Below are 15,092 nucleotides of genomic sequence, written 5' to 3'. Positions count from 1 at the left end.
GATTGTTTAAATTGGATGTTATTCTTATCCTTTCAGTTGGTTGGCGTCTGGAATAAGAGGTGTCCCATCCAGCTTCGTCCTGAACGACGTGCAGGGTAATATGTGACTTAATTGTTCCATAATAGCCTGTATTTGGACTTGACTACGACAAGCCCAGACAAGAAGACGATCCCTCGAGGGCACGATGGGATTTTTTATAAAAGAATATTGTGTCCACGCTTCAAACATTAAATCAACAGTGCAGCATTTCATTTATGCTAAAACCAAGTGTGTGTGTGTGTGTGTGTGTGTGTGTGTGTGTGTGTGTGTGTGTGTGTGTGTGTGTGTGTGTGTGTGTGTGTGTGTACGCGTGTTTGTGCGTGTGTATGTGTGTGTCAGTGTAAACAAGTGTGTGTGTGCGTGTTTGTTTGTGCGCGTGCGTGTCTGTGTGTTCATGTGCGTGCGCGTGCGCGTGCACTTGACAGGACGTGAATGGTGTGAACGCCACGCAGGTCGCACAGTCAGCACTAAAACACGCAGCTGCCTCAACGCGAATTAGAATAAGGACGGCACCTCAACGCTAGTTATAGGCTATACGTTGCCTTTATACTTGCCTAACATATGTCTGTATTTGGCATCCACTAAGATACCTCACTTGAGATGTCACAGACACACCGCGTAGCGTTGCGGTGAAGGGGGGGCGGGGGGCTAGAGGGAAGAGGAGGAGGAGGTGACCCAAGTTAAAGATTGCATCTTCCCTTCTCCAATGATCAGCCACACTTGTCAGAGGCGCACATCACGCACACACACCGACCCGGTCACACACAAACGCACCCCCCCCACACCTACACACACACACGCGCGCGGATATCCGTTTAGACAGTCGCGATTGCCTATACGAACCGACGGCATCCTTGATTCGGTATAAAACGAAGCAGCGACATACAGAGCGGAGCACACAAATTACACTCCGCCACAGACAGCTGGGCTGTTGCTGCAACTGCAACAGTCTTTTGTGTCTGACGCGAGACCCCCATAGCTTGTCTCCACGGGCGACGGACGGAGGAGAAGAGGACCAAAATGGAACTGATGGATCAGAAAGAGCGACGGGGCATGAATATCAAAGGCTTCATGAAGAAGAACTGGCTGCTCATCGCCACGGTGATAGCGGTGGTGCTGGGTATGTATAGACCTACACACGACCCTGTGCATGTGGAGAACCGTGGTTTGCCCTCAACCTGCTATGTCTGGACGTGCAACGCACCCCGTCCTTCTGGTGTGTTACCGTCTCATGATGCAAGTGTTTGCAGCGGTATCGGTGCAGTATTTTAATAGACTCATTCATGCAAAAGCTGTCCTCTCATCGGAATGTCTACCGCAGAAGCCCGGTGAATCATTAAGCAGTCCCGGGGTTTTATCGCCGCTGCATGTGGGTTAGGCGGTGTGGGTGATGTGTGCGTCCACTGTGCTCTCGCATCCTGTATCATTCAAACGTGACCAGACTCAAGTCCGTCCTAAGTATCCGTCTGCACCGGCGGATTCCACGAATGGGGACCTGTGTAGCAGCACAGCACAGCGCACAACCATTGCAATCTTACCGCAGATATGACGAACCATTCTTGAGGTCAGATCAGGAGAAAAAAACGGTCTATCCTATAAAATCATCATATACAAACTCAGGACCAGATATGGGCCTTGTCCTTCGCACGCAGGATGGAGACTGCGTGTGAAAGAATGGATCTTACTTGGCGTTTCATCTGTTGATAGTTATTGCAAGCTGGCATGTATTTCCATGACACCTACATCAATTCAATGGAACTATGTTTAAATATATACATGATGCAACGACATCTGGAGAATAAACATTAAATACAGTAGTCTACAATGTTAAGGTTAACCTCAAACCTTCCACAACAAGAAATATATGGTGGGAGGAGGGAGTAATTTAATTTGCCATTTTATCACCTATTTCACGTGCCCTCACATGATTCAAAGGTGATCAAGACAACATATATCTCAAATATATACGTTTACGATGGCCATATAGCCCATCATTATAGCCCATTAAACACTCAACAACGTGCCCAGTAATCTAGTGCACTGTCTCACTTGGCACCGGCCCCGTACCTTGAGGAGCCCATACAGGGGAGCCTAGACGAGGTGAACGATGAAGGGGTTGAGTGGTCCGTGTTTTACCGTTCTCGTCCTCCATCTTCCATTTCACCACCAGAAACAGACCCTTCTCCCCTTCACCCTGTCGCGGTGGGCCCATATTTACTCAGGGGTTCGTAGAATGTGTAATATGCCAGCTCGCTATTAACGCTTGATATAAGGCATGTGGATATTCAGAGTGTAACTGCAAAACCAACCAATCCGGATTAATGGGGCTTTTATGGGTGAAAGAATGCTCATCACCCAGTAAGGGCCGAACCGCATACAGTTAAACAGAGAGAAGGGGGTCTTGTGGACCCCTGGATGTGTACCTGAGATCATCTTTCAGGACTGGACTCATAGGCGGAAATGTAACTCATGAGTTAAAGGAACGTTGACCTCCCCATTTATTGACAGCAACAGGAAGAGGGCGAAAGAATCAAGGCATTGTTACATTCTGTCTTTAGACGGACACAAACAGACAGATAGAAAGACGGACAGACAGACAGACAGGCAGACACAGACAGAGATAGATAGACGGACAAAGATTGATAGACAGACAAATAGAAAGATAGATTGATAGATAGACACAGACAGACAGAGAGACAGACAGACAGACAGACAGACAGACAGACACAGACAGACAGACAGACAGACAGACAGACAGAGGAGGTAGATGGACAGACAGACAGACAGACAGACAGACAGACAGACAGACAGACAGACAGACAGACAGAGATGGTAGATAGATAGACGACAGACAGACAGACAGACAGACAGACAGACAGACAGACAGACAGACAGACAGACAGACAGACAGACAGACAGACAGACAGACAGACAGACAGACAGACAGACAGACAGAGATGGTAGATAGATAGACGACAGACAGATAGATACAGACAAAGATAGATCGATGGATAGATAGAAATATATTTGAGTTTCATTCAGCAATCGTCAGACACACAAACATACCACTACCAGCCACCACTTAGCAACAGCAACTTCAACCAAGGGAAAAAGAACAACTCAGCATGTCTGCTTTATAGAGATCATCAAAGAAATTCTAAAATAATCAAAGGAAGGCGCAGCTTCCCCACACACCGCAGTTCACTTCCTTTTTATTGAAGCACGATGAATCCTTTGGCTGGTGGTGAAATAATAGACATGTGTAAAGAAATGATGGCGTTGCTACACAACGTATTTAAATAAGTTGTAGATAAATATATAGAAAGACAGACAGACAGATATGGTAGAGGAGATGTTATGTCTGATCAAAATCGAAGAAAAGTTTTGATATTATACGTCCAATGGAAAAGCACACAAATTGTGCTTAAAATGTCCCTGTTTGGCTTCTACTCGTCCAAATTGAATTCAGATTGCAAAGCATAAACTTGTTATGATAAACAGATGAGACTCCCTTTCCAATTTAAAGTCAGTACACGGTTTGTTTAATGCGTCTTTCCATTTGTCTTAGATTGTGGAGATTCAATCGACCTGCGTGAATCGACAATGACTACCCAATCACAACACACCAGGGTGTGTTGTGATTGGGTACCACTTTGATATATTGGCAACGGTTATTCCACATTATTCTCCATCTATGTAAAGATATAATTGTTAGAACTGTGACCAAGGGAAATGTGCATTACATTCAACCATTCACATCAATGTTACGTGTGTAGCTATATTGTTGCTATCACAGTACTGTACTTTTGATGGAAGTAGCATAAAGATAGCGGCACTGCTTACCTCATCCCATAATCATCTAATGATAACCGTAGCTTGAAGATGTTAGCTTACGACCCAGCATCAACAACATCAAGTTTTGTGACCCCACGATGTTTGTGTGTGCGTGTGCGCGTGTGTGTGTGTGGGTGTGTGTGGGTGTGTGTGTGCTCCAGGGATCGGGTTGGGCCTGCTGGTGAGAGAGTACACGTCTCTGTCCCACTTGGAGAGGCAGTACTTTGGGTTCCCCGGGGAGATCCTGATGCGGATGCTCAAGATGATCATCCTGCCGCTCATCATGTCCAGCATGATCACAGGTGAGCTAGCCTAGCCTTGCCGCGGTGAGCCTTGAGTCTGTGTTATTATGTGTGTGTGTGCTTCAAAGTGTGTGTGTGTGTGTGTGTGTGTGTGTGTGTGTGTGTGTGTGTGTGCGTGTGTGTGAATATGTGTGTGTGTCGGGGGGGGGGGGGGGGGGGGGGGGGGTGCGGGTACATGCTTGTGTGTGTATACTGTATATATAAACAATACATTACTGGAAATTCATACACATCAATAGCACACATCCATCAGAAGTGAGGCGGCCGCCTCAGGACAAACACATTTGTTGACAAACACATGTTATTTGACAAACACGTGTTCTGTCACACTTTTACTCAAAAGTAGAGGTAGGAATTAAGGCATAAAACCGATCAACCGGGTTGATAGAGCAGTTGGTTGGAAGTTTTAGAATAAAGACAGACAGACAGACAGACAGACAGACAGACAGACAGACAGACAGACAGACAGACAGACAGACAGACAGACAGACAGACAGAGATGGTAGATAGATAGACGACAGACAGATAGATACAGACAAAGATAGATCGATGGATAGATAGAAATATATTTGAGTTTCATTCAGCAATCGTCAGAGACACAAACATACCACTACATCACCAGCAACCACTTAGCAACAGCAACTTTAACCAAGGACAAAATAACCACTCAGAATATCCGCTTTACAGAGGATATCACAGAAATACTCAAATAATCATAAGATAAGGGGCAGCTTCCCCACACAGCAGTTCTCCACTCCCACAAGTTCCACGTATTTTATATATAGAAACATGAAGGATGTGGTTCCCGGTACAGGGTATGTGTTCATCCCCTCGTGCTTGCAGAGTCATGGTTTTTATGACTTTCAGGAATCGCTGCGCTGGACTCGGAGGTGTCTGGGAAGATAGGCCTTCGGGCTGTGGTCTATTACTTCACCACCACCATCTTCGCAGTCATCCTGGGTGAGTGAGACCGGCCACTCACATTAGTTATTGCGGTAGAAAGCATTGACTCATAGTGTTCATGTTAACTAAGGTATTTATTGGTTCATTATGCATTAATAGGGTTAGCTTAGCCTGACTAACCCTAATACCAACCCTAACCCTTAAATAAATGATAATAATAATAATAATGCTTTTTAGTCTTAACTAATTAACTCATGTAAATGAGTGATGTTAATTAATGTACCCTTATTGTAAAGTGTTTCCAGGAGATCTACATATTCTTTAAATCACCGCTCCAAGAAAACAACAGTATAACATGATGTAGTATGTCGTTTGGTACCTCGTCCTCTTCAAGCTTTAAAGAGAACCCAACCCCAACACCACTCCCACATTGGTTTGCATCAGACGACTTCCCCTGCAGGTTAAACACCTGCTACGGCATGCATCGCCTATGATTGGCTGATAGGATCACCTGGTCACCTGCTGATTAGGCGTTGATGGGACACACCTGTCCTCCGCTAGTTGGCACTTAATTGAAGGGGTGTTTACAGGGGGGCCTGCAGCCCTGCAGCCACAGAATGAATAACAAATCCCTGAAAGTATCTTTTAAAGGCAGGCTGATGCGGTCTTGTTCTCCTTTAAGTTTAGAGACACTCAAGAGTGTGGGATATGGGATATTAGCAGAAACACAACAATTGCTTGTGTCCGTCGTGTGAGGTGAAGGGGAAATACGGTGTGATGCCTTTGATATTACGGCTCTATCGGCCGACGTAAACCACATCATCGCAGACGACTAACAGCCGGGCGATCTCATCCAGGCATCATCCTGGTGGTCTCCATCAAACCTGGGGTGTCCCATAAGCACTTCGGCAGCACCGGGACCACGCCCAACGTGACCACCGTCGACACCATCCTGGACCTCGTCAGGTACCACGGCAGCCGTGACCCTCTAAGAATGCACCAATTAGAATGCGGCAATGTGCGCAGCCATCCTTTTGGTTCAAAGTTTGGTTCAAAGAACTGCTCCCACACATCAATCACACGTCCATCATTCTGACCATGATCGCTTATGGTTCTACATGAACTAACCTCATCTTACTTCCTCCGCAGGAACATGTTCCCCGAGAACCTGGTGCAGGCTTGCTTCGCACAGGTTAGTCCCGGGAGCCCTGAGGAACGAAGACAGTCCCCTCGGAAGGAAGCCCCTAGTCTTTATTTATAACATGCTATACACCCTTATCTCATAACACAGATACTGCATGCCATGAAATGCGGCTTATAGGTTTTTACGGCCTCCAGTCCAGCTCTGCAGGGCATTCATGTAGAAAAACAGCCATGATTGTAAAGTACCCAATTCTATGTGTCAACGTTCAGAGTGTGCCCCGCTATTTTGTCGAGAGGGTAGTTAATCTGCAATGTTGGGCCATGCATAAACTGCATTCAGTGTTGGATCTCTGGTTTGGCCTATTGAAGTGCGAAAGCCTATTCATTTGGGATATGATGGAACAATATTAAAGACTTTTTCTCCCCCACGGTGTTTCCCAGTACAAGACAAAGCGTGTGGAGCTTCCACCGCCACCGCCAAAAGTTCAGCCGGAGAACGCTACGTTGACCCCGCCTCTCGTGACTACACTGATGGCGGTTATGGAGGTAAGTGTACGCAACGCTGCAATCATGTCACCTGGGTCATTCGGGCAATTGGAAAGCCCAGCTCATCTCTTACAAATGAAGTAAGTATTACCCATAATGTCAAATGTATTCAAGGCTAGGGAAGGCAATTTATTTTAGATCCATTTGTTGAAATTCTCTTTACATCCCGACAGCAGTCACTAAATCAAAAGCTCTGATAAACACCTAAATTAAATGATTGGAGGACCTACCTGTCTATCGACCGACCCACCTGGCTACTGGCTGCTCTTCCCTCGTGTGCTAATTGACCGCAGTCTGCCACAAGGCTGGGAGGGGTGGGATTTGGTTTCAGTTGGATGCTTTCAAAATTGAACATACTCTGGCTGGTGTAGCCTACCCAAGCCTTAATTTTTAAAATATGTAATAAATTAATCCAATAAATCCAATATTTATTGGATATTTGTCTCATAAATATTCTCCATGTTTTTGCGACCAATGTCCAGCATGGAAACTCAATCATTTCCAAAAAAAATTAAAATACGAATCGGAATGACATCACTAAGAAATCATTAAGGCAAAGTACTGTTAATGATCCTACCAGCGACCTACATTCAATTTCCCTCTCTGTCTGCATGTGCAACTGACCCTCGAACTCTCTCCCTTATTGAATTATTATCTCTCACAATAATTATACACGTCGATCACACATCGCACATACGATACGGTAAGGTAACATACGATAACGACGATCGGAAAACTGAGAGATAACATACGATAACGACAATCGGAAGACACGATGGGATAACATACGATACCAAATGATCTGAAAACACGGTAAGATTACAATAACAGATGATCTGAAAACACGGTAAGACAACATACGATAACAGACGATCTGAAAACACGGTAAGATAACATACGATAACAGACGATCTGAAAACACGGTAAGATAACATAGGATAACAGACGATCTGAAAACACGGTAAGCTAACATACGATAACAGATGATCTGAAAACACGGTAAGATAACATACGATAACCGACGACCGGAAACCGGGTTATCGGCTGCGTACCAGAGAGAGGAGCCTCTGTTGAGCGGTGCGTATCGGGTTCCCTGCCCTCTCCGTTAACCAACGATAACCGACAGTTATGGAAGACGTTGTTGTGAGAGATCTCCGCTGAGAGGTCTGTATCGGTTTCCCTGCCCTTCTCATTTTCGCTCTTCTAGCCAAACAGGCATGAATGGATGTCTTGTGTCCCCCCTGGCAGAACGTCACCAAGGAGTACAAGATCACGGGCTCGTACTCGGAGGGGATGAACGTGCTGGGCCTCATCGTGTTCTGCGCCGTGTTCGGCCTGGTCATCGGCAAGATGGGCGCCCGGGGCCGCATCCTGCTGGACTTCTTCGACGCGCTGAACGAGGCCACCATGCGGCTGGTGCAGATCATCATGTGGTACGCGGGTTCTACCCAGAATGCATTGGGAGTGTTTTTTACGAATGCAAATGCAATTTTTTTCAGGACGATTCAGAATATTTGAAATTGAATACATTTTATTTAAAGTGCCCCAAAAGATAAACATTGGACAAATGTAGATGCTTATTTTTAAACGTGAAACCTGTAATGATGAGATGTAGTGGAGGTCATCTCTTTGGGGGTTTCCTTCTTTCCCTTAGAAATGTATTCCATTGAACATGGTACCGAATTTATTCTGCAAATAATTAATCATTTGGACATAAAATGGTCCAGTGACACACACACACACACACACACACACACACACACACACACACACACACACACACACACACACACACACACACACACACACAGATACCCAACCACAAACACACACAGCCAGCATTTCTAATAATCCCTGTCTGACCTTGTCTATAAAACGATCCGTCTCATTTCAGCTACATGCCCGTCGGAATCCTCTTCCTAATTGCGGCCAAAATTATTGAAGTGGAAGACTGGGCGATCTTCGGGAAGATGGGTCTTTATATGGCCACCGTGCTGACTGGGTAAGACTGAGCACAGATTTATAGCTGGCCTTTGGAAAGCCAATGCTGGCGCCCCTCCGAAGAAAGACGCCGTAAAAAGAAAAACAAGAGCTCTGCCGGAGCGCTGATAAGGGAGCCAATTTGGGGGTGGGGGGGGGGGTTGGAGTGGGGGGCTTATGTGTCTGTATTATAGACACGTTTAAATGATAGACTGATCCGGTTCATTTGATTGTGTGCATGAGGGTATGCCACGGGGGTATCTGTGAGCCCTGACTTAATAATGTCGTTGACTGCGAGGGAGAGCTTAAACCCAGAAACAAAAGCGAAAGGTCGTTAGACCCGTGGTGATGACTCTGCAGTCGGAAAGTTTCACTTTGAGCGATAAGCCGCTGGCATAGAGGTCAATCGTTTTTTAAAAAACAGCGGTGAACAGCGGCGATGCAAGACAGTAATGGAAGACGTTGCTAAGCAACCGTCATTAACAAAGAGAAGTCAACCAGGCGTCGCTCACACAACACTAACACTAATGTGGAAGGGGCTTCCGTTGTTTGGGGCGCGGGTGTCCCTCCTCCCACGCTCTGTTGGGTCTTCAACGCTCTGTGCTGCGCCCTGCCCCCCACAGACTGGCCGTCCACGGCCTCCTCATCCTGCCGCTCATCTACTTCGTCTTCGTGAGGAAGAACCCCTTCACGCTGATGCTCCAGATGGCCCAGGCGTTGGTCACCGCCCTGATGATCTCCTCCAGGTCAGCAGCCCACAGACGCTCATGACCGCTTTGTGGATTCGGAGTCACACCCTCTTGAATGCATCCATCGACCGGGGCTATGGTCCATGAGTTGTTCCACGAACAAAACTGTCCGAAACTCAACGAGAAGTACTCGTGTGAGACGTGTGTGTGACGCGTTTGTGTGTGTATCTGTGTGTGTGTGTGTGTGTGTGTGTGTGTGTGTGTGTGTGTGTGTGTGTGTGTGTGTGTGTGTGTGGCGCGTGTGTGACGCTCGTGTGACGCTTGTGTGTGATGCTTGTGTGACTTTTGTTTGGCGCGCGCGCGCGTGTGTGTGTGTGTGTGTGTGTGTGTGTGTGTGTGTGTGTGACACGTGTGTGACGTGTGCGTTTGTGTGACGCCGGTGTGCGTCTCTGTGTGTGTGTCCCAGCTCCGCCACGCTGCCGGTGACCTTCCGCTGCGCGGAGGAGAACGTCGGCATCGACAAGCGCATCACGCGCTTCGTGCTGCCCGTGGGCGCCACCATCAACATGGACGGCACGGCGCTGTACGAGGCCGTGGCCACCATCTTCATCGCCCAGCTCAACGACTACAACCTGGACGTGGGACACATCCTCACCATCAGGTGGGAGAGGGGCCTCTGGGGGGGTGGGGGGGGGAGTTATGGTTGGTGATATGCCGCCATTTTGTGACGGGAGAGAGAGAGAGAGAGAGAGAGAGAGAGAGAGAGAGAGAGAGAGAGAGAGAGAGAGAGAGAGAGAGAGAGAGAGGGAGGGGGAGAGAGAGAGAGAGAGAGAGAGAGAGAGAGAGAGAGAGAGAGAGAGAGAGAGGCGAAAGAAAGAGAGAAGTGCGAGAGAGAGAGCGAGAGGGGTAATGATAATCACAAATCCTTCCACGATTTATGACTAAATAATGACCCGACCACCATTGACATGAACAATGCCCCCCTATACTTCCAAAATGGAGGCGATGTGACATCACGATGAACAAGACCTTTGGACTAGACTTTACACAGAGAGGGGGGATAAACACAGGCGTCCCTCATAATGTTGATTACGGGTCTGCCACTTTTTCGACAGGACTCATCTTCACGAGTTGGTCTATTGAGAGAATTTAGAATATCAGAATACAATTACCGAACTATCTAATCAAACTGATCGACACTGTGATTGTATTGCATATTTAGTGGCATGTGATAACTTCCTTAAGAAGTGCAACAAGCAGTTTCAAACAGCGATCCCGCTCATGCATTCAAACGAACCCGTCGCCCACCAGGAACGGCGTTTCATTTGAAAGAGCTTTTAAAAAAAGGTTTTCAATTAAAGGTTATTTCTACAAGTATGATTGATGGTTTTCTGTGCAATGCTGCGTGTGTTTCAGCATCACTGCCACACTGGCCAGCATCGGCGCAGCTGGGATCCCCAACGCAGGCCTGGTTACCATGGTGATGGTCTTAACAGCTGTTGGGCTGCCGGCCAACGATGTCACGCTGATTGTTGCCGTGGATTGGCTCCTGTAAGTAGGCTACTGACTAAAGAAACTAAAGCGTATTTTTTTTGCCCTTTATCACTAAGCGGTTAACAGTGAAACCAAACGCATGACAGGAAGGGGCAGGGAGGGATTACCTGGGGATCCTGATAAGGGATAGGGACTTTGGGGATCGAACCCAGTACCTTTTGCCTGGCAGTGGAACACCGTATAGTCACAACACTAAACTCAACCCTGCTGCCCCTTCTCCAAGGGAGGCAGAAAAGAGGACATTCACTCAAGAGTCCTGGAAAGCCATTTCAAATATACTTATAGAAATACATACATAAATATACTATCGCTTCAAATATATGTTTGTACATATTAGGTCTTAAACTTTGTCCACCGGCCAGAACCTGTCTGTGCTCTGAGCAGGGGGTGAGGTGAACCGCTCCCAAAACTCAATAAGCACTTGGCAGCCGAAATGGGGGGGGGGGGTGTACACTAGGGCGAGCAGCAGCAGCACAGCCAAAGGACCACAGAGGCAGTTTGTACTGCAGGCAAACCCAACCAGCTCAGGCCGGTCGCTGCGGAGCCCTGTTGGCATCGTAACAGACCTGGTATTTACTGTATTGGGGACGGATGATATGGGAATTCTGATGAATGGCTATGACTGAAAGACGATAAGGGAACCGATCCAAGTGCATCGCAATACGCACTGGCAAGGGCCAAGGGAGGTGCAGCATTCACAATGACCCCTCGACGAGACAAACTCAACCCACAGACTCGTGCCTTTGGGTTTCTCTTTACCAGATGATCACCTGTTTGTGTATGTCTGTGAGTGTGTGTGTGTTTTGGTTTGTTTGAGCGTGTGTTTTTTCATATCTTTCATTTCTTTTTTCATATCTCTGGCCGGCTGAATGGCAACAGCCGGCCAATCATATCATCACTGCTCGGCTTAGATCAGGAGGACCAACGGGTTGAATTGTAACCAGAAGTTTTCTGGTTTCAATCCCTCTACACCTCCCAGCCGTAGAGGTGTCCCTGAGCAAGACACCTGAGACACTTAACCGCCTCAGACGAGCTGGCTATCGCCTTGCATGGTTGACTCCGCCGTCGGTGTGTAAACGTGTGTGTCAATGGTTTGGAAGTCTTGTATAAAAGACTACAAGAGACCCACCCTCAAGACCCACCTGTTCAGAATTCACCGAGACTGCATTGCCACCACGTCCCTCCCCTCCTACTTTTTGTATGTTGTACGTCCTGGCACTTAACGTACAGACTTATTCTATGTCGTATTTTGTTATAGAACTTAGTTATAGCATCTTATCCTAGCTGTATTTGTTGTATACTGGGAATGGGTTAACCTAGCGATTGTTGGAGCTTTGCACTTGGTTCTATGAACATCCTTACTGTACCGACAGCAATATCTTGTTGTTTCACTTTCACGACAAATTTACTTATTGTTAGTGGCTCTGGATTAAAGGGGTCTGCTAAATGCCCTAAATGTAAATGTAAATCTAAAAGCGTCTGCTCAATCTGAACATGAACGGATAACGACGGCCTTTTGGGGTCTTTTTCTCCAGCGACCGTTGCCGCACCATGATCAACGTGCTGGGGGACGCGTACGGAGCGGCGGTGGTGGAGAAGCTGTCCAAGCGTGAGCTGGAGCGGATGGACGTGGCGTCCGACGTGGACATGGCCAACCCCTTCGCCCTGGACTCGCCGCTGGACGACGAGGACTGCGAGAAGAAGTCCTACGTCAACGGCGGCTTCACCGTCGACAAGTCGGACGCCATCTCCTTCACCGAGACCTCACAGTTCTAGTCGCCTCTTCAGTTCCCCCCCCCCCCCCCCCCCCCCCCCGACGCCATGGCGACGAGGTGATGGAGGGACGCCGCCGAATCCTAATCCCGCCTCCCTTAATTCCTCACCCCCCGAGCACAAACATTAATATCAGCGCCATCTTGTTTTTGTCCCATCCTGCGTTTAATCAACCCCCCCTCCCCCCCCCACCACCTTCTATCCAATGGGGGGGGCGGACATGCGCCGTTCCTAAGCTCCAGCGTCACTAGATTCAAGTGCTTCCTTGCTACGCAGACCGTGTGCCAAGATATCAATGTAAAAGCCTTTCTTCTGTGTTTTTGTTTTTTTATTACAACTTTTGGTTCACAAAGGTGCACTGACCGGAAGTGTGTGTGTGTGTGTGTGTGCGGGTGTCTGTGTGTGTATGTGTACGTGTGTGTGAGATTGAAAGATTGGAGATAATTTTTTAGCATCAAAAAATAGATCCACACAGAGCAGTCATCTGAACTTTTCTTTTCAAAATAAAAGCATGAGGATGAAAAAAGTATAAAAAGAAACTCAAGATCGCCGCGCACTTCAAATGATAATTATGTACTTTACTGTGAAATACTACTACTTTGTTTGTTATTTGTATTGTTTCAAAGCTTTTAATGATCAATCCTTGCGTGTGCTTGTAGTTTATAACCAATTTCCCCAAACCCAGTGTTGTGTCTGTAGCCTATAGGCTATTATATTGCCAAACTGTGCCAAACATAATAGATTTTTTAATTATCTAGATGCATGAAGCAATACATGAAAAATGGTGACGGCTGTTTACAGACATGATATAGTATTGAGTCCAAAAGTTCACCAAGAGAAATGATCCCATTCACAATTGATGAGACACTGTGAAATCCAATTAGGTTTATTTTCCCATTGTAAGTAGGCCTATTGCCAACTATAAACGTATTGCCTATACTTCATCAGGTTCTTTTTCACCACGCATTTCTCATTGGAGGTCCATAACATTCGATCACTTGTGTTGGACGATTGTTATAACTGATTTGACCTATTTCTACCATTTTTCGACATTCTGCATAGTCAAGTTATTTTTTATGCCATAGGGCTGTGGGGCAGAACCGATTTTACACACTACCCTCCTGCGATTCAACCGCTCTGTCCTGGGTGAATGTGCATAGTAAGAAGGACGTTGCAGGTGTTTTTGTTCTATATTAAAACACACTAGAAACTCCACGTTGCAGCCCAAAATAGAGCCGTCTCACAGCAAAAAGCTTCCTCAAAGGAAGAGGGTTGTAAAGAGGACCGCTGCACTTTGTGAGTTTAAAAAGAATGTCCCCGCTTGATCAACATCTGGGGGGAGCAGTGGTTGATCCGCTTTTCTTTTGAGTCCAGGCAAACAAGCGATCGGGATATATGGCGGTGGGTTGAAATCGACTTCCGTTACGTTGGGGCAAACGGGGGGCAGGTTTGATCAAAAAGTACTGTCCGGTTGTCGTGAAATGGCTCCACTATGGAACAAAATGACTTGTAGTAGCCCGACAATGGGAAGCACTTTATTTTATCTGCCATTGTTTATTTTGTAATTTCTTGGAAAAACGAATAAAGGTCGAATTGTGTGAAACTAGGTCAATACTAAGCATTTACTCTGTATTTTTTACCAGTCAATCCGCGGTATAGGTGATCAGAGAGAATCGCTGTGGTTCAACATGAAGATGTAGGCCTACTTGAACTGCAGATTCCAGTAGGCCTATATCTCATGAATGTATAAACAATGGATTTAATAAAAACTAGTATAGAAACAATTTCCGAACAGATATACATTACCAGTTGGGGTCTATACACAACACAAAGTGGGCAGATACAAAAATGGTTACATACTAATGATTAAATTAACAGCTGTTAATGTAGGTTCGTTATTGCGCAAGGGTCCATTTTGAAACATTCTCCCACTCGTTTATTCTTCAGAAATGACTGAAGAATCATCGAATGGTCTCGCTTCAAGCTTACGGCCAAGAGGGACGTGTTAAAAATCTCCAACCCAAGCCATTTTTAAGTCCATTTACTCTATAGAGATATGAGTGTTTTGCGACAATGTGTGTACTGTGTGCCATAAAACGCTCCGAATTAGGTTGCTAAGGCGTAGCATCCTGAATGTGCTGCTAGGAGCTAGCGTACAATATAACTCGGGAGGCTCAGAGTCCTCACAAAACACCACTACCATAAAGTCCTCAAACACACTGCTACATAACACACACACCTGCTGATCCATGCTATTAGCATATCAGTTACGACCAGAGCAGTAATTGCTGCCAATGCAGTTCATTAATTGATACTTTTTTTTGATTGG

The 15,092-nt window shown here is 46.4% G+C and overlaps 1 protein-coding gene across 1 annotated transcript; it reads left to right on the top strand.

The window, feature by feature from the left end:
- The first annotated feature begins 516 nt into the window (after positions 1–516).
- On the top strand, positions 517–14,369 carry slc1a1 (solute carrier family 1 member 1). Its single transcript, XM_060076767.1, has 12 exons — positions 517–1,159; positions 4,035–4,175; positions 5,043–5,135; positions 5,936–6,044; positions 6,228–6,270; positions 6,663–6,767; positions 8,016–8,200; positions 8,662–8,769; positions 9,371–9,493; positions 9,903–10,097; positions 10,853–10,987; positions 12,526–14,369. Exons 1-12 carry the CDS (start codon positions 1,060–1,062, stop codon positions 12,764–12,766), a joined length of 1,578 nt encoding a protein of 525 aa, XP_059932750.1. The 5' UTR covers positions 517–1,059; the 3' UTR covers positions 12,767–14,369.
- The last annotated feature ends 723 nt before the right edge of the window (positions 14,370–15,092 follow it).

This window comes from Gadus macrocephalus, chromosome 17 (genome assembly GCF_031168955.1).
Source record: "Gadus macrocephalus chromosome 17, ASM3116895v1".
Lineage (NCBI taxonomy): Eukaryota > Metazoa > Chordata > Actinopteri > Gadiformes > Gadidae > Gadus > Gadus macrocephalus.
The sequence above is the reverse complement of the archived record's forward strand: the minus strand, read 5'-3'. Positions and strand labels throughout refer to the sequence as shown.

Bases quoted from the DNA above. Each gene is read 5' to 3' on its own strand.
- slc1a1 (XM_060076767.1), top strand. From the start codon at position 1,060: ATGGAACTGATGGATCAGAAAGAGCGACGGGGCATGAATATCAAAGGC. The intron at 6,045-6,227 runs GTACCACGGCAG...CTTCCTCCGCAG, and splicing joins ACCATCCTGGACCTCGTCAG to GAACATGTTCCCCGAGAACC. The intron at 8,201-8,661 runs GTACGCGGGTTC...GTCTCATTTCAG, and splicing joins CTGGTGCAGATCATCATGTG to CTACATGCCCGTCGGAATCC.